General features: G+C 40.5%; 3 protein-coding genes and 1 long non-coding RNA gene across 9 annotated transcripts in view; 2 read left to right on the top strand and 2 right to left on the bottom strand.

Moving 5' to 3' along the window:
- Positions 1-19,824, top strand: part of TUBB1 (tubulin beta 1 class VI) — a 340,778-nt gene that overhangs the window by 10,964 nt on the left and 309,990 nt on the right. The window lies entirely within an intron of this gene.
- On the bottom strand, positions 1,151-15,000 carry PRELID3B (PRELI domain containing 3B). Of its 3 annotated transcripts, XR_011729141.1 has the most exons (7): positions 14,842-15,000; positions 13,657-13,825; positions 13,204-13,293; positions 12,582-12,652; positions 11,623-11,725; positions 3,629-3,746; positions 1,151-3,362 (listed from the first exon to the last, which is right to left on the bottom strand). XR_011729141.1 is itself a non-coding variant. In XM_071760161.1 (6 exons), exons 1-6 carry the CDS (start codon positions 14,871-14,873, stop codon positions 10,849-10,851), a joined length of 585 nt encoding a protein of 194 aa, XP_071616262.1. In that variant the 5' UTR covers positions 14,874-15,000; the 3' UTR covers positions 7,510-10,848. The 3 variants fall into 3 exon arrangements, 2 of the variants coding, with proteins under 2 accessions (XP_071616262.1, XP_071616263.1); XM_071760161.1 differs by lacking the exons at positions 1,151-3,362; positions 3,629-3,746 and adding an exon at positions 7,510-10,968; XM_071760162.1 differs by lacking the exons at positions 1,151-3,362; positions 3,629-3,746 and adding an exon at positions 7,510-8,343.
- ZNF831 (zinc finger protein 831) overlaps positions 14,317-19,824 on the top strand; it is a 34,995-nt gene continuing 29,487 nt past the window's right edge. Inside the window, exon 1 of the mRNA XM_071760142.1 lies at positions 14,317-14,402. The gene's annotated coding sequence lies outside the window, so the exon portion shown is untranslated. The remainder of the gene's footprint in view (positions 14,403-19,824) is intronic.
- LOC139803736 (uncharacterized) overlaps positions 18,822-19,824 on the bottom strand; it is a 93,258-nt gene continuing 92,255 nt past the window's right edge. For all 3 annotated transcript variants that reach the window (XR_011729147.1, XR_011729145.1, XR_011729146.1), the window contains one exon: positions 18,822-19,411. This is a non-coding gene — a long non-coding RNA (uncharacterized lncRNA). The remainder of the gene's footprint in view (positions 19,412-19,824) is intronic.

Here is a 19,824-nt window from a genome sequence, read left to right as displayed (position 1 = left end):
GAGCTGTGCGGCCCCTTAGCCGGGCTGGGGTGCTGTCCTCCCGCAGGCACAGGGATGTGACCAGCACCCCGATGTGTTTCTCCCTTGTTCCCTCTTGGAGGAACTGTCTGGGAAAGGTTCGGGGCCTTTTTGGAATGGCCTGGGCTCGGCCTTCGGTTGTGTCCAGCTGGAAGCTGACTTGGGGGGCGTCCATAAAGCTTGTGTGTGTGTATGCGGTCTTCCGTGGTTCAGAGCCGGTAATTTGCCAGGAGAAGAAATGCTACGCATCAGTACCTAAAGAACTAAGTTACAAGACTGACTTTCCTAGGAGGCTAATGGCTAGTGATATACCACTTACATTAGGTAGGTATTAACTCGCTCCTAAGTAGTGTTATATACTAAAGAATCCAAGAACGTGGTTGAAGGCATTTTTTTTTTCCCAGTTAAATAAGTTCTTAGCTTTTTTTCAGGTAATACTGTAAAGAAGAAAACAAATATGTGGAGCCAGTGGTTTTTATAACATGGACTCTTCTGTTAGGAGTTCTAATCCATGTGTGGCCAAGCTCTGCTGTATTCACAGAGTTTTAGCCTCTCAGATGTGATGCCTTGGTAAGGATTCTTTCGGATATTCAGTCATTTGCTCTATGCAGCTTGATAAAAGACACTATACCAACCTAGAACCTACCATCATCTGTTGACACTTGATGGGAAAAAATAGACAACTTTCCATATAAATTATGTAAAATGTTAATGAAAAACCTCAAGTTATATTTGATAAGGAACCAATTTGGTTGGGAGTTATGTATTACCAATGTATTGCCAATGTAATTGGCATTATGTATTACCAATGTAATACATTTAAGTAATTAGGACTAAGGATTTAAGGAGGTTATGGGTTGGATTTTTATTATATCCCTGCTCTTGAGCCTGTATACCCTTCCTACCCATTCCTTCCAGCCTGAGTTAAACCACATCACATACAATCATCAAAGAGCCACACAGGTCTTGAGGAAACACTGGTAACTTTGGTCTTCTGGACCAAGGCCTTGTCTGTTCCTATTGGTTTTGTTAATTTCTGGAAGTACAACTCCCTGGAAATCACACAGTGATTTCACATCACTGCACAGCAATGTTTTCATTTACAGCAAAGCACTTACAGCAGAGCACAGAATAATTTTCAGCTTTATTAGAGATCTCACAGTCCACTGCACATCATAATCCACACATCATAATGTCAGTATAGACCCCACAGAACAAAAAGAGCAATTGTTCACCAGGTATGTCAGTCTGTCTTCAGGGCAGCATATGATAGTAACAGAAAATTCTTGTTAGTGTAATTAGTAGGAACATCAGCCAGGAAGAAATAAGAAAGTGTGGGAAGATGAATAGAATTTCCTGTATTTAATTTGCCTACTTCATCTCTCTACTCAGATTACTGATGAAGACTCATTAGTGCCAGTTGTGATGGCATTTTGAAAGTGGACACTTCAATATGCTACATGACACTGGTTCTTTCCAACTGGGCCAACAATTTATGATATATATATATATTTTATTTTTTTTTTAATAACTTTTAATTACTTTTTTCCTCTTAAATTTAGGGCTCAGTTCTAAAATACATATATTTCAATCTTACCTACTTAATTTTAAAGAAATGAGTAGTATAAACAGTATTTCTAAAAAATTCAACTAAAACAATGATAAGAAAAACATACAAGAAAGCACCAAAGATTAAAGGAAGCCTCCCTCTGTTGCCTATGCAATGTATTTATGCAACATAAGTACTGCACTACTGACATTGATAAAGGGATGCTATGTATAAATGCTGTTTTCGTTGTGACATCTGATGTTGTGATAGATAAAATAATTATCAGTAAGATTATTTAAAGCTTTATGGGCATCCTGGGCCACAAATTTGGCTTGGCAGAAAAAACTTTATGCTAGCAAAGATGGACATCTTTCTCCCAGCTATGCATCCCTCTGTTCCTGCCCCACACCTCTGATTCCACTCCCTATCCCCTGTCTCTCACCAGCTCTTTTTTTTCCCCAGTTTTCTTTTCCCACTACATCTCCTCCCTCAGTTACCTCCGTGTGAAATGCCCCTGCCATCAGCTCAGTGCACTAGACACAGATTTAAATCGATAATGGAGATACATGACTTAGATGCAATTATTTGCACTTTTATCTCTATATACTATTTGTTGATCTTGAAAGATAAAAATTCAGCATGAACTGAAAAAGGTAACCCCTTGGGAGAGGTACCATGCTGAGACAGAATGAAAATGAGATTAGTGACAGTAACTGTGCTCTTCAAAAATTCCAGAATATATATTAATGTTTATGCAGCTGTAATCAAGGCACCATTATAGATTTGACTCGTTTTCATGCCTAGTTCTGGTTAGATGCTAGGAGAAATTTGTAAAGCACTGAACTTTCCTCAAGACTTTTCAGAACAGAACTTAAGAAAGAGCACAAAAATGAGAGTTTAGAAAGGTACAGAGAAATTTCAGAGAGAAAAAGGGGTATGCTAAGAAAATTAGATGCAGAGATCAAGAGAAGCTGAAGCGGTGCGATTAGCAATGTCCAGAAATGTGAGAGTGGATTGTTCTGGGGGAACTAAAGATGTGAGATTAGAAGTGTCCAGAGAAACTGAAGACGTAAGGGAAGAATCATCCTGAAAGGTGAGATTGGAGACGTGCAGAAAGGGTCTAGAGTTGAGATTAGAAACATCCTCAGAGGTCGATGAGGTTAACTCAGAGGAGCCTTGAAACAGGAAATAGTTTAAATCGGTGAGGTTTAGGGATTCTGAAGAGGTTGAGGAGGTGTGCTCTGACACACCTGAGGTTGGAGAGATTGTACAGGAAAAATCTAAGGAAGCTGAGGAGGTGTGACTAGAACTGTCTAGGGAGGGTGAAGAAGGGAGGCTGGAGAGGTCTAGAGAGGGTGAAGAGGTGCGACTGGAGAAATCTGTGGAGGATATAGAAGTGAGACTTGAGAGATCTAAAGAGACAGAAGAGCTGTCGCCAGAGAAATCCTGAGAGCCTGCTGAAGTGAGACTTGATAGGTCCAGTGAAATTGAGGAGGTGAAACTGGAGCACTCCCAGGAATCTGAAGAGGTGAGACTGGAAAGGTCTAAGGAGATTGAAGAGGAGGTACTGGAGAAGTCTGAAGAGTCTGAAGATGTGAGACTTGAAAGGTCCAGAGACGATGAAGAAAAACTGGAGAAGTCCACAGAAGATGAAGAGCTCAGACTGGATAAATCCAAAGACTCTGAAAAGGGGATTTTAAAGAGTTCCAAGGAGGCTGAAATCTTGACACTGGAGGGGTCCAGGGAGGCCAAAAAGGTGAAACTAAGTAGGTCCAGGTGTATTGAAGAGATGACACTGAAAAGCGAAGTAAATTCACATGACTTGTGTTAAATCACAAGTATTTTAAACTAAAGATCTCTAGTAACATGCCAAAACAAAACAAAAAGACATAATGAACCCCAAAAATATTACTTTTGAAAATAACTAGGCATGAAGTTCTAATCTTTATGTCTCTTAGCAGTTTCTTTCATGGTGCAGTAATAAGAGCTCACAGACTTATTTATAATATTGCTCCCTTGCAGAGGACCAGTAAAGAAATAGAGGTACAGAATAATACATACAGGATCAGAAATTCCTCTGTCCTGGCATGTCTCTCCTTGTTCAGCCACTTCTTAGCATCTATAATAGCTTGACAAAGAGTACCCTGCTGTCAAACGCCATCTCCTTGTCCTGAAAAGTCTGAAATAAAATAATAGTTATATAATAGAATGGGAATTTAAATGGTTTTGTTCTTCTTTTCCAGATACCATAGGATATTCAGATAGCAGGCTGCATACTGGTTAAGGAGAAAAAATTTTTAAAAATACACAGTTGTAAAAGACAACTACAAAACAAACTGGGCCTCTTATTATAAAGGTATGAGGAATTATTTCCTTTTATTTCATAACATCTAACTAAAATATGTAGATCTTGATTATGCTAACAACACTGGCAAATTAAATGGTATTTTTCTCTGCAGCATGTGCAGGATTTATTTTTGGAAGCTAGCAGTATACTAAAAAGATTCTGTCATTAAGAAACAATTTCACCACCGTTAGTTCTTATTGTTTTTCAGATAAAGAGAGGTCATATTTTATTACTTTTATTTTGGACACAAAACCTCCACTGTAATAGCAGTAATTTAAAATTTGGGGTTAGTTTTAATTGTTTAATAAAAATATACTAGAGAGAAGTGTTTATAGAAGGCAGGCATCTAATTTAAAAACCAACAGAACAGTCTGTATTTCAGTTCATAAAGGTGCATCTAATAGTGTATCAAGAGGCTGATCTATAGCTGTCTTCTTTCATCTCAAGACTGTGCTGCAAGGCAGAGTAGTTGAAACCTGATGTTGTCTTTCCAGACACAGGCACAGGAGTGAACATTAAGTTCTTCAGGGAGTCATCACTGAAGTATTTTGTGCACTAAGCAAATGAAAGCCACACACATACAAGAAGCTGCAGCTTCTCAGGTGAATACACTCAGGCTTTGCCCGTGTGATTACACAACTGATGTCCAGATGCATGTAAAATGGATTTAACATAATCACCATGGGCAGAACTCCCACTGAGGTCACTTCTTAACTAAGGTGTCTGCTGAACATGGACTGAAGTTGTCACGAATGATATCTTACTATGCAGATATTAAAATTGTGGAAATTTAGCAGAACACAAAAATTACCACATTAAAAATGAGCCCCTTATGTACCAATCATGAGACTTGGGAAAGTTGCTGAATACGGTTAATATTTATTCATAATGCATCTGTAATTTTATAGTTCATACAACACAGCTGTAATACTATCAAGAGTACACTGTTTGTAGACCAAAAAGCAAACCAAATTAATTTTTCTTAACTTGCCTAATTAGTGATTAAATTACACATTTGCTTGCTGACCTATATTAATAGACCAGTTAGTAATTTTGTGACTATCTTTATAGATCTTAAAAGATTCTCAAGTGCAATTTACAGGAGAGAACAAGTAATTATACAAAAGGCAAGTTACTATACAATAAAAAGCCAGTATCAATGTGATTTCCAACAGACTGTAAATTCCACTGTTTCTTCTGCCTTAATTTAAAATGGCAACGTTAGTGCACATTTTCCTATTAAATAACAGTCAAGAAACATGAAATTATGATCACTATAGTATAAAATGTACAAGTCATTAATTAATGCTTCCTACCTTCAATAGCTGTGGATTTATCTCCTTTCTTTGCTTCTGTAAGCCATATGGGGTTGTGCTGGTAAAGCTCTGCTGTTCTCTCTGCTGATGACCCTAATCTGTTCTATAGCTCCTGGAAATCATGCCATGCTGATGACAATACAGGTCATCTCCTACTAAATCTCCTCTTGTCTAAGTACAGCACTCAGCACAGAGCACCAGCTGAAAACACTCCAAAAGAAGTGCTTATCATAAAGTAAAGTTGCAGTTCTGTGCTGTTTCCTATTACAGGTCAACATTTTGAAAGTCAGTTGATGAAGCAGATTAAGACATTAATTTTTAACTTTTGGACACCTGGATTCCAAGTAAAATAATTTTGCAATGTCATCCAAGTTCTCAGCTGTCCAGTCTACAAAATCTGGTATAAAGTCTCTGGAGGGACCCAGGATCTGCAGAGCAGAATTCAGGTACACTCAACTTTAAGAATTTTGCAAGACTTCCTATTTTAATGTGTTTAATAACTTCTGTTAGCTTTGCTACTTTGATTATAGTTTTATGATAAAATAGCACGATAACGAAAAACATTTTCTCTACAGTTGATGATAATATTGAATAAAAGCTTTAAAAATACTGAGGTGACATCAGTAGCTGGAGCCTGTTTTGAGACATTTGAAGTCTGTAGGTACTTTTGCTTCTTCTGAAAGACAAGGATGACCTAGGCTTCTAGTTAAATAAAGGTCATCATTGCAGCTCTCTGCAGCAGCACCCTGCTCCCATTTGTTCTGTTATTTCACAGGAAAAGCAGGACAACTGCATAGCTTGCACAACTCAGAAGTGGTAATAGTGAACAGAGAAAATAAAACTTTATAGTGTCAGGCTAAGAAGGTTGAGTGCTTCTAGTTCTTCATCTAGATCATTTGGAATATGCCATGACTATAAAATGTAAGTGTAATTCCAAGTATGGGTTCTGATACTTCCAATTTCACAACATACCTGCTATTTGTAGGCAGCTTTTGTTGAAGCTGCCGTATCTAAATGAGATCTGGATAAACGAAAGCAGCCATCTCACAGGTAGATAGTATCTATGTAGTGTCAACCCTCCCCCCCCCCAACAGGTACTCACCCAAATGATGCTACTTGCCACATTATAAAACAGAATTCTTGGCAGAATATCCACAAAGTTGTTAATGCCAGGGTACTTTGAAAGGTTGCAGTTACTAGACACTGACTGGGTGCTTAGTTTTACCATATGTGACTTTTATTGAAAATAAAGTAGACTGTGCAAATATAGGCTACAAGAGAGATGAGTAATGTTGTAGGAAATGGTGGGTCAAGTTTGGTGGTTTGGTTTTTTTTCCTAAAACAGCTGGTTTACATTTATAGTTAATTGCTAAATGACTCAACAGGTGCTGACACCCTTTGTCAGCAAGAAGAAATACTTCTCAGATAAATTTAGCCTTTTAAAAGTACTGCATTTCTCTTGCTGACTGAAGAAAGGGGTATTATTTCAGTGTTCATATAGGCACAAGTTCAGTGTCACAGTAAATTTAAATTTAGGGTTTTGCTTTCTTCCATGGTAGCAGCTTTATAATTTCAGATTGTCATAAGCAGTACCTTGCAGAGCATGAGAGTAGCAGGCAATTACCAAGGTGCACTAACACAGACTTTCAACAAGTGTATAGTGCACATGAGTAGACAGGACCTAAACAACTACACAACTAAAATTAAAAATTCTAGAGATCTATTCTTCTTAGAATGCGTTGAAGCTAATGTAAAACAAGCCACTGTACTGCTGCTTTAGCCATCCCAAGCCTGTTCAAATCAGTGAGGAAAAGGCAAGTGTGATTTACAGTAAAAAAAAATAAAAATCTTTATTGACACCAACATCTCACCACTGATACAGCCAATTCTTATATCAAACCTGAGGAAAAGTAATTTTTGCATTCTTTGTTTCAACTTTTAGAGACCAATCAGGTAAGCAGTTTTATCCAGAAGAATCTTTCCATAAGCACATGGCCATGTCCTTTGTATCTGACAATTCAAGAGCAGTGTTACCATTAGAACTAATGGATGATGCAAGTGTTCAGTCTTAACAGAAGAGGGCATTAAGCTTGCTGAGACCTTCAATTTCCAGAGACTGCAATTTAAATTCCTGGCTTAGAGTTAACTGTAATAACACCTCTGGATGCACCTTCCTTTAGAAGGATGCATTCAAGACATGTAGCATATCCCTCCTGGCAGACATCTTTAGAGTCACAGGAACATAAGAAAATAATCCAAAATAATTAAGACAATGAACAGCAAGGAAATCTAATGATTTATTACTGAAAACTCCAAAAGGTGAGCAGTGAGAACAAAATATTTCACAGTGCCATCTTAAAATATTCTTCAGGCAATTAAGCTTTGTATCTAGAGCTGACTCACTTTTGTTCTATTTCTCGGCAAAATTATATGGGTGAGTTCAATTTTTTACTGATTTAAAAGCCTAAATCTGCAGATAAGACAGAACATGAATGCATTTAGGCAAGGTGAAGCAGCCAGGGATCTACCAGACTGCACCACAAATTTGTTCACATCACACTCTTCCACCTCTGCCCCCTCCACATACCTTCCCCACCTTTTTTTTCCTTACTTGTCCTTTAGGTTTGTCTCTCCAGATGTAGATTTTTTTCTCGACTACCTCCATTCCTTCTAAGCACCAGAACACAGAGCTGCTGTTTGCTGCCTCAGGTCACACTCCCTTCAGTATCAGTGCAATCACTTACAGCACCTCAGCCATTGGCACCTTGCCAGCTGAGACACAGCCCTGCAGCAGACTGTGAAGGTGATCAGCAGGGATCATACAAGTTGCTAAACTGGCTAGAGAAGAAACCACCAGAGTATGCATAAGCACCAAGCACAGGGCAGGTATCTAATGCCTTCTGCTGTGATTATGCATAGCTTGTCTTTGCTGCATGCACTTCTCCAGTCCCCAACCAGCAAAGCTTCCTTAGGTGCAGGCTCCAATTTGTGAGCATGGTGGGTAAACAGACCAGCTGTGCTGTGATGGACAGACTCAAACATCTTGTTCTCTTCTGCTCTTAACAACAGCCAGCATAGATTCCACATGCAGGGACACATTCTGTAACAGGCAACTGCAACATAAAATTCTCATTCCAGGTAGACTGAAAATTTTTCCACAGGTTGTAGCAAACTGTGAAACCTGGTTGCTAGTTAATGTGCCAGATTTGCAGAAAAACAGTTACTCAGGTGTAGCAGAATGTGTAGAGGAATGGCCTGAGCATGTGTACACAGCCCCATCTTTGAGGCACTCAGGGCTAATTATGAGGTGAGCTTGTGTTAAGCCCACCTGTGCCCAATTAGGGTTTGCCTCAGACATGGGGCTGTGTACACATGCTCAGCCCATTCCTCTACACATTCTGCTACATTCAGGAGAACAGAGACCACAGCAGCTGTAAATGTGCATTTTAGGTTATGCTTTTCAAAACAGAAGCTCTTAACTCCAGAGTATTTCTTCACCTTCACCCTCACCCTCCTCATTTTAGGCTACTCACCTAGCAGTGGAAAAAACCCAACCCAAATAGATCAGCAGGTTACAGGAACTAGCCAGAACTCAGTAAAATTTTATTTTAAAAGCTCCACATACAGAAAGCTTTACTTCCTGATAGAATGAGAATGCAGGAATATAAATAAAACAGAAGAAAGAACAATGATCTTTCACAAGAAGTTGGTGAATGCTTGCAAAAATTAAAGTTTTTTTTCAGTGCAAGAGCAAACTGAGTTCATACTAAACAGTTCCTAGTGCAGAAAAAAATAGGAAAAGAAGAAAAAAATCAGCTTTAAAATGCCAAGTGATGCTAATGATTAAACAAACATTTAAAACCAGTTTCAAGCTTGCATTTTTATCAGAGATGATGGTACAATTTTGCAGGAAAACACACTTTTTAAATTGAAATGTTTCTTCAGTTATAATAACCTCTTGTAAAATCATGGCAAACCTCAATGATTTCACATTAGTAAAGTAGTCTCAAAGTTCTTTTTTTTTTTAGAAAAATATTTAGAATAGTTAGGTTTTTTAGAAGTTTTACATCTATATATAGAAGTATTGAGTATTTATACCTGGTTCTCCCCCCCTACACACATCTTAGAGAAGACTGTGTTTACCACTTAAAATAACTTTCAGTTCTCATATCTAGTAGACACGATTCAATAGGCAATTCTGATACAGCAGAAATGGCATGCAACTTAAAATGTGCTGGAGTGGACATTACAGTTCATCAACGCTAAAAGAGTCTTGAAATTACTTGTAAGCTTAGAATCAAAATTCCAGGAAAAGCCTCTGGCAGCAAAACACAAGCATCAGCTGATTCAGGGCTGTGCCATTCTATTTTTCCTTCACACTGAAGGAGTCCCACGGGACAGCCAAGTCAACAGGACTACCAGCAGACCAGTGCACTATGTAAAGAAGGATGTCAGGGTCTGACCTTTATGTTCTCCAGATAGTGACTGGTGACAGTACAAAGAATCTACCACAAGTACCAAGAAACAAACTGCAGAAAACTTTATTCTCAGGGTTCTCATTTCAAGAGCCTTGTATTGTGAGTAAATTATTTCAAAAGGTAAAGGAACTTCTGGAACTTAGAACACTATGTTAAAATTAAAGGACAACATGATAATATCATGTTGATGTAACAGGTTATTTTTGGAGCATGACCAAATTAACTAGTGTATTGTTAAAATTTGTTCATATCACTGCCTCTAAAGTTTAGGTATCTTTTCAGCCAACTTCACAAAGGTTTTTAGTCCTTTAAGTGTTTGGGTTTTTTAATTCTGAAATTAATACCTACTCTACTTAAATGCCCTAGAGGCTTACAAGATTTTAAGGCTCTACTCTTCTTGTATCCTTTTATTTAATGGATTTTTAGAAATGGAGATACTCACTCCAGAAGTTTTAGGTAAAATTTTAAGTTACTGCATATCCAGCTCATTACTGTTGCATTTAGTAATAGAATTTAGGTCTCAGCAGACAGGTGACATGTTTTATGTTTTATCTGTACTGACTGAAAAACAATCTGAGTACCATATTAGCTCAGCTACACAAGTTAAAAAGCTTATCAAAAATTTTGTACATTCTTTTGTACTTCAAGCATCAAGTAATAAACTTTCTATTTAACCAAGTTGTATTATACAACTGTCAAAAATTAACAAACAGAACAATGCTGGAACAAACCATTCTGCTTAATTTGGGCTTGGTCCCAAAAGAGGTAGTCCGTAAGTCACACAAAAAGAAAAAAAATCCATATAAGTTAACCTAACATGCCAGTCTCATTCACCACATGCAGCCTCATTGCTGGATGAGCCTATTTCATATCTGAAAACATTACATTAGTGTTCATGTAACATACAGGAACTAGAAAATTATTTCTTCATCTGTAACCGAAATTCGGTCCAGCTGAACCAATGTATTAACCAGGCTTTGCACATCAGCCTCATTAGTAAGAGTTCAGCTTTTCTCCAAATTAATTTGAAACATGCCTAATACACAAGTATGCCTTTAAACAACAAAGGATACCTGTGTTTTGGTTTGGAGAGAAGCTTCAAATTGTTAAAACTTATTAGTAATAGAAGTATATTCACTATCATTTCTCTACAAATGCTGCTGCTGCCATTGAACTCCTCATGGTTCCTCTTGCTGAAGCTGCGAACTCTTCAATTTCAGCATTCAATCTGTTAATTACCCATTCCAGTGCTTCACGGCCCTACAGTTAAAGAAAAGTCTATTAGTGTATAAATTTCAGTGAATATGTAAATAAGTTAAATCCTTCTTACTCAAAGTAACTAAAGACACAGCAATTGAAAAGGGAAGAAAAGGTACAAAAATACATGCCTCCAATTATAGTTTTTACTTCAATAACCAGAATACTGCAGGAGCATGAAAAATTCCTTATGTCAGCAGTGCTCACATTATGAACCACAAAAGATGTTTTATCCAGATCGCTTTATCACCCTTGAGGCTGAACCTTAGATTCCCAGAGGATTCTCAACTAAAACACCACTTCATTACTCCCACATAACTACTTCAGATCTGTCTGGGTGTAGATCCTTTTTCAGCAGCAAAAACCAATATATGGGAACAAGAGGGCAGCAAAGAACGACAGCACCAGGCTGTTCAGTGAGTGAATGTTTTTCCAGTGATTCAGAGAGCTCTGCTAATAATGATTTATTATCTATTCACATGAGGAAAAAAAAGAGGAAGTTCAGCTAGCTGAGTATTTAGTCTCTACAGCACAGGCAGTAAAACCATGCAAACCCTTCCTAAGATTGTTGACAAAGGCAAAAAGTAAACCAGGTATTTTTATTCCTTTTCTTTGTTTAGCCAGTGCTCACACGTTTTGCACAAGGGTCAAACTTACCTTATTAGCATTGGAGGAAATTGTGTTTGCCATTAGCCCTTCTAGGTAACTGCTTAGACTGACACCTTTTACAGATATTATTGCTTCTTGTGTCAAAATGGTTCTGAAACAGAGAGCAGGAAACTGAATTATTTTGAGTAGTTTAAAAAAGAATGCATTGCTGGAAGGAACTCACTTCTCCCCAACAAGTACATTCCCCCATCAGCTTTACTGTGCAAGACAGAACTTCTTGCTAAATAAACACAATCGGCTTCCACCACGCTTAACTGCTTTGTGCTTCTACTCCTAAGGTAAAAGCCAAGAGTCCCCACTAAGTCCAAGTGTCCTTTTGTGGCACTCAATTATTTTAATGTTCAGCAGCAGCAAGTTAAGAGTAGGAACAGCAGATCTGGAGTGAATGTACTCTGGTAAAACAGCATTAAGGCATCTCCTTCAACAACAGGGATTTAACATTTCTGACTGTAACGAGAGAAAAAAACTTTTCATGCTAGAATCCTTGGAAAGATCCTTAAGAATTACCACTAGTTCCAGGAGTGGTAACTCAGCAAGCTCTAAAGTTGCCTTAAAAAAAAAACCAAACAGAACCCCAAACACCAAAATCCAAAGCTCCAAAATTATAGACTAGAGTCAGGTAAATGTGCCTCTACTGCAGGTTCTGTGCTCAGGCTGATGAAGAGATCAGAAATGAGGAGTTGGTAACTGGAAATGTACAAACTCAGCCACAGGACACAGGACAACTCCCTGAAAAACTGAGCTCTGTCATAGCATGAGATAAGCTGCCTAGCAGTCCTCTACAGAAGCAGTGTCTCTAGAGAAAAACACAATCAATTTAATTATTTTTAGACAATTATCATAACAAAGATGATGTAAACCTCATCTTCTGTTCAAGGGAAGCCATGGGAATTTTCAAAGCCAAGGTCTGCATTACTTCAGGGCAGTATCAGAACAGAGGTACTTACTTGTTTGGATTGTGAGGGTGTGGTTTATACACAAGCCTCTCGTCTACTGACACGAGGTTTGTAAATGAAATCTGTAGAATATAAGGCAAGATTAGCTCTTGATAAAAGTATTCAAGAAATACAGTACATAGAACTGCAGATTTAAGACTGATGCTTATCTGATTTAAGCATTATGCTTTTCCTGCAAGCGCTAGGGTTGTAGAACAAGACAGAGAAATCTTTCATGTTCAGCATTTGCTGACTAGTTCCTTCCCTTAAGTTTTTACATCATTTACCACATTTGTAAGAACACTTCAGATAGACAGAGTACTACAAAGAGCAAAATGTTATGTGATTGGGAAATGGTGGAAGGGTACACCAAATAGCTTTTGAATTTTTTTTTTCTTAAACCCCCTCAAACTACTGTTAGTCTGCTCATCAGAAGATTATGAGCTTAGTCCTGATAAATGCCAAAAATCTATCAGCTCCTTCCTGAAAAACAGAACTGGTCAACTATGACCTTTACTCAAACCTGTAACTTGTGTTGTTCTGATGTAATTTTCAAGATGACTTTAATTTTCAAATGTACAAGGAATTACTATAATCTGTAACTTATTTCAAGTGCATAAACACAGCTACTTACATTACTGGATTTAAGCTCCATTGTTTTTTTCACTGGGTCAACAACAGAGTGCTCCTGCACATATGTCTTTGTTCTGCACGTGCCAATGAGCTAGAAGACAGGCAAACATATGGAATTAATAATGATAACCAACTGCAAATTCTTTTTATGCTTATAAATGCGTAAGTGGTGATTATTGCATATAACAGACACTGAGACAACATAATTAGGGTTTAGTTTAAAATAAATAAAATAACTACTACTCAGTTGAGGTAGATCTTGTTTTCAAGATGGAACAATCTAAGAGCTGTAAAAATTTTAGTTATCAGAAAGTCACTGTGTGGATGGCTGCATTATAAACGCTTGGATTTAAGACTACTGAAGTTATGAAGCAATGCAGATCCATTACAACACCGGGCTCACAAACTTCCCCTGCCTCCAGCATCCTTTTCCAGCCCTCAGTACCGTGCCTACCGATTTCACAATGGAGGGTATTCCCCATTCTGTGCTCAGCAGCCTGTGGCTGTGCAGCTTCCCACTAGGGTCTATGTGTCTGGCCAGGACATCGACTCCAACCACGCTGGGGTTCATGGGGTTTGGGTACTTCTGCATGGCAGCTGTGGTTACCGTTTCCCAGGGGTGGCTGGCAAAACAGAATCGAGACACAAAGTTGTACACGTTCCTTTTCCAACAAGATTTCCACTAAGACTGAACACAACACATCAGCCCATTTATAATTTTAAAGCAGTTCTCAATTCCCAGTTTTAACACTACAAATATCCCTTCCTGGAAAAACATCCCTATTTCATGGATTGGGTAGTGGTACCTGCAAGCTGAACAGACAGCACATCTGATTAACAGGACTCCTGAGTTCAGTTACCTTCTGGCTTAAAATTTGATACCAATTTTTTTCTCTGTGACATATTGCTGAATGATTCCAATTTTTTCCAGGTTCCAGTAACACCAAAGTAATTCATTAAGCTTTGCTTACAATATATGTATTATAAGTTATTTATAATATTTCCTCTTAACAAGCATTTCCTTCGGATTGTCTTTCAGCACAGGTGTTTTGGAGCACTTCAGTTCCGGCAGCACAAAGCGATTCACGATGCTTTGGTCAGCACTACACCTGGAAGGTGCGGGCAGCAGGAACACGACCCCTACACGGCCGAACCCCCCCACCGGACCCTCACGACACCGGCTCGGCTCCCATTTTTTTGGTAAGTGGCTTCCGCAGCTGTCACCACGCACACTGCCCACCTCACCGGCGGCAGCGCGGCCCAACTTCCGGCACACGGACCGCGACCCGTCCGCGCGGGCTGTGACCCCCACGCAGCGGCCTCGTAGCCGGCAGCCGCACCGGTGCTCTGCCTGCCGGGGCCTCCCGCCTCCGAGCGGCGCCCGGCGCGCTCCCACACCCGCGAGCGGCTCCCCAGGGCGAGTGACCCCGGCAAGGACACGCAGGGGAAGGTCAAAGGAGGCGAGGGAGCCACGGCGGCGGAGCAGGGCCACGGCGCCGAGCCAAGCCGGGCCGGGCCGGGCGGAGAGGGGATCAGATGGCCCAAGGGCGGCGAAGCCCCCTCGCCCCTCGGGAGGAGCCGCGGCCCTCCCCGAGGCCATCCCTGCGCCTCCCTCCCGCCGTCCCCATGCTGCACTTACTCAAAAACATGCTCCGAGGTCCAGATCTTCATGGCGGCGACGGGACCGGCACCGGGGCCGCCGCTCTCCGGGCACCGGGCGCTGAGGCTGCCGCGGGCCGGGGCCACCGCGCCTGCGCGGGGGAGTGGAGCGATCCCTCCAATCGCCGCGCGGCGCCGCTCGACGTCAGGGGCCACGTTCACGTGAGAGTCACGCAGAGGGCGCGCGGGCGCCGTCCTCGGGGGCTGGCGGGTGCCACGTGTCTGCCGGGTGGCCCTGCAGCGCTCACTGCGCCTGCGCACCGCGGGGCGGGGTGGGTGGGCCGTGGGCGGTGTCCCCAGCGGTGTCCCCAGAAGTGTCACCGCAGTGTCCCCGCGGTACGGAGGTGGTGGTGGGACGGCTAGAGCTGTCCCGTCTCTCCACCGGCTGTCCCGCCCCGTGAGGAGCGGCTGGAGTGGGACGGGGGAGCCCCGCAATCTCAGAACCCGGTTTTGGTTACATTTGACAACTGTCGAGTTATGCGAGTACCCGGGAGCGGACAAGGCTGCACGGGAGTTGAGGGTTGGAACTGGCGGTCTGTAAGGTCCCTTCCATTCCAACCCAAACCACCCTGTGGTGAAAGGATGTTTTAGCTGATTTCAGTGTATGGTGGAGAAGGTACCGAGCAAGAGGCTGCTAACTGCGGCCGGGTCGCTTTTGTAAGACTGAAACCCTTACAGCGGGAATTGGTGTCCGCCCTTGTCTGCCTTGGGCAAAAAGGGACGACACAGCGCCAGGGGCTGTTCGGGGTGAAGCGCTACGGGTGTCGTCACCAGAGGGCGCAGAGACCCTCCGAGTCTGGCTGGCGGGACCGGGCCGTGCGCTGGGCTGAAAGACGGGACACGTCGGAGTGTTACTTAACTGATGCGTGAGCAAGCACACCAGTGCCCCACCCCGGCCAGCTTACTGGTGTCCTTAGGCAACTTGTTTTGTAAGTGCACTGCCTGGAAGTTATTTTATAACGGTTACAAAACAGCCTCTTTACTGTTTTCCGTGTTAAGAAGCACCTTCTGTAACAGGCAGGCTTCCAGCATGGAAGGGTTTCAACGGAGTGTCCTGAACTGTTCATCCTTGGAAGAAAACTGATGTGATTTACAAAATTAATAAAGCTGTAAGAAATGGGTTATCTCAACCCACATGCATTCCCTGATCCAAAGCCAAACATCATCAAGCATTTATTCTAAAATTCTCATGCTAGCAATGTTGAAAGTGCCCTGAGTTGTGTAGAAATTGTTTATTTTTCAAAAAGAGAGACAGCAGGACAGCATTTCCTGGGCACAGCTCTCAGTCAGTAAGTGTCTGTTATCTGTTCATCACTGCACAGTAATGGTCTCACTGGAAAAGGCTGAGAGGGAGATTTCCCAGAAACAGGTTATTTTACATAGCAAACTTTCTCTCATCTTTCTGCAGTGCCAGCAGTCCTGACCAGTCTGTAGAAAGACTCAGAGTCAGTGAATATTCCCACAGATTCTTGTTGTTTGTGCTGAATATCAGGTAGAGAAGCTGTTGTACAGAGAAGCTACTTATTAATGGTAAACTACCAGAATCAGTCAGAAGCAAATAAGTGAGAGCTGTTAGGAGACAAATTTTTGCTGGAGAGACCTATCTTGATGTTTTCCCTGATTCTTCCACCTCCTGGGACTATTCTGAAACATTGTTAAGCTGCTAGTAATGTGTCATAATGTACAAATTTACTTCTGTAAGATGGTGAGTTGGTTCTAAATCCATTGGAGTCCCAACACCCACTGAGTGATGTTTGCAGCTGGAGAACTTTGCAAAGGATGTTAAAAATGCAAAGCATTTTGAGGTCTCAGAATGCAATCCATAGTTGCAGAAGATGGTGACCCTTAAATAGACACTGGCAGTTCAACAGATACTTGTCTCCTATCCATCAGGATTATCTGTAGCCTCTGATTTTTTTTCTGTAGAAGAAATTTTAACTACTGGAAGCAAAGCAAAATGGCATCTCAAGAAGGAAGCATCCCAACATAGAGTGCAGATTAGGAGCTAGGTCTCCACAGTTCTTGCTCATATGAGCTTCAGTTGATTTTAATAGGAGTTTTGTTCAAGTAAGTTTTCGTGTTTGAATGATATCAAGGCTGAACTACTTATAAATCAGACTTTTAGAAGGAATAATATTGATAAAGCCAGGCTTTAAGAAAATAAAACTCTAAATTGTAACTGCAGAGGAAAAAGTTGCACATCCTAAATGTTAGAATTCTTTAGAATCATGAGACTGTTGTGTCCATTTTTATGACCAAGAAGTTAATACTATAAAATCAGACTTCTTTTTCCTTGTATGTTGACAGTCTAATAACTGAAATCAGAGAAAACATTCTCTCAGTTCAGTCCCAGGTACTACCAAGATGACCATTAAGGACCATAATGGACAACTACAAAAGAATATTAAAAAATCTGTGGAATCCCATGGTGAGATTACTTAGTTCATATGTATGTTTTATGACTGCCAAATGCCACTGATGCATGAAACAGGCCTTGTGATAATACATTTCATATCAGTTTTGGCAGAGCAGTCTCCTTGGCATGACTAAAAAAGACTTGAAATTGCTCTCAGAATTGTGTATGAAAGTATTCTGAGATGTCAGTGAATTATTTGCAGATTAATGCATTGTGATTTTCTATTTTCAGACCCATGTTTGCCAGCAGGGAGCTGTGTTAGGCTTACAGATTCTGGTTTTAGCTTTCTGTTAGAAAAATACAGGTACTTATGCACACTTAGAAAAGCAAAAACCATCCTGGTTCAGAGCTCTAATTCCAGAGCTCTAGTAGACCATTCTGCTATACAAAATGTCACTAAATGTTAAACTGAAAAGGGTTTGGTGACAGTAGCAGTGATTCAAGTTGCACTTCTGAATGAAAGCAGTGCAGGACAGAAGTAGCATTCATATTGGATCACCAGAAGCAAATTTTACAGTGATCAGATGGGAGATCACTGATACAGTGAAGTGGGCAAAGTTCTGTATTTAAGTGCTGCACTTTCCTGCAATAGGCAGGTGTGAGCTCTGTGTCCTTACCCTGCCTCATGTGTCCCAACACATCAGATTTCACGTTACACTTTAGGCCAGTTTGCTATTTCATACATTTAAGAAAAATGCATTTGTTAGTGTTTTTTTCCAGATCATATTTTGAAGTACAGCTAACACTACAATAATGCAGCACCACTTCTTTGATCTGAAATTAAAAGTTTTGGTGTGCTTGGAATAGTGGTATTCACATTCAGTGTTAATGAAACCCATTCAAAGGTCTTGGATCTTTTTTTGAGCTGGAAAAACAACTTCCCACTCCCTTTGTCAGTCTGGCAGTTGTACTGGCAGAAAAATGATTTTATTGATGTGCATATTTTCTTTTGCAGACATACCTCTCCAATGACTTTCATTATACAATTCTCAGTGACTGCCCCATCTATAAACAGCAGCCAATTAAATATATGAGGCTATTAGTGCTTGGCTGTATTTTCCTGCATTTTCTTAAAAAAGCTCTGTTGGACTGCAAAGTTGGTTTTTTTTTCAGTGCTTTAGAATAATTTTTCAGTGCCTCGCACGTCATTAAACATCTCTGTATGAAAAGATCTCCTCATACTGTACTTTTAATAAGCAAACACACTTTTCAGTGCTCCTCATGTTGCCCTGAAATAAGCTGCTCATATGGGCAGGATGAGTGCTATAGGGGAACAATGCAGCTGGGTTTGTGTTTTCTGCACTGTGAACCATGCACGGAACTGAAAAATCACAGAAGGGCCATGCTAGGATTGCAGAAGAGGCAGTGAACAAGTGGTCAGAGTGCCTGCAGGAATCATAGCTTGGTTTTAGGTAGATATTGAACAGGTTTCTAAGTTCAGTGCATTTGTTCTTTATCCATTACCAAACACTGACTTGGTATTTGTTAGGATCATGCAATTTCCTTCAACCCAAAACAGAACACAGATCACTAAGACAACAAAATGCCCATATTTGTTTCTATACTTTAATATTCAACGAGGACAGTATTTTTAATATATCCTTTAGGATATAAGGCTTTTTCTCCCTTATTTTGAAGAAAAAACAGATTACAGAACTAGCCAAAAATCCCTTTCTTCTAATCTCCTATATTCTGGTGAAAGTGGCAGTCAGGTTGCATATGAAATACAAATAAAGTTTTTACAGGGTATAATTTTCTATCCTGGGGCTAATACATAGCATCCCCTAAGAAGAGATGAAATAACAGGAACCCCTATCAGCTTTCAGAGGAGAGATGCAGGCATATAATTTTTTATTAAGAAGGTTGAATTGATTCATGCCTTCTGTGTGGAAAAACCACAAGAGGGAGGTAGATTGCCATGAGGTTCTCTACACGAAGCCCTGCTTGTTAATTCCAAAAGGGAAGGACTGGTCCCTTACAATCTTCCTATGAAGCTCACCTCCAAGTATCCTCAGCTCTAAGCATTGCCATACGAGAGGATAAGATCCTTAATCTTCTTCTGCCTCCCATCTCAAAGGGCTGCCCACCACTAAATCCAGAGCATACTTTTTCTGCAGAAATTTTAAAATGTGATCTGGATGGAAACAAATAGGAAAAATACATTCAGGTCCTTTTTTTTCAGCATTTCAAAAATATTAATGAAAGTTCAATATAAAAGCAATGAAACACTCCCAGATAATAATTTTTTTCCCCTTTATGTCCTCTAATTAAGCTTGGTTACTTGGGAAGAAATTTTAACCTACAAAAAAGACTGGATCTCTTTTGTTTGGGCTGGACCAGTGTCCTGATATCACAGGCTGTTCAGGTGCATTACTTCAGCAGCAGGAAAACAGAGGAGGCAGAAATGCATGGCCTTCTGACAACAGCATTATCTTAGACCTGTTTAAATTATTTCTGAAAGTATGGTCTAAGTGCCCTGCACATCCACACCTTAGTGTTTTACACCACAGGAAAATGCTGCCCCTCCAACAGGCTGGTGATCTATAC

The sequence above is a fragment of the Heliangelus exortis genome, chromosome 16 (genome assembly GCF_036169615.1).
Source record: "Heliangelus exortis chromosome 16, bHelExo1.hap1, whole genome shotgun sequence".
NCBI lineage: Eukaryota > Metazoa > Chordata > Aves > Apodiformes > Trochilidae > Heliangelus > Heliangelus exortis.
This window is presented reverse-complemented; position numbering and strand designations above follow the sequence as displayed.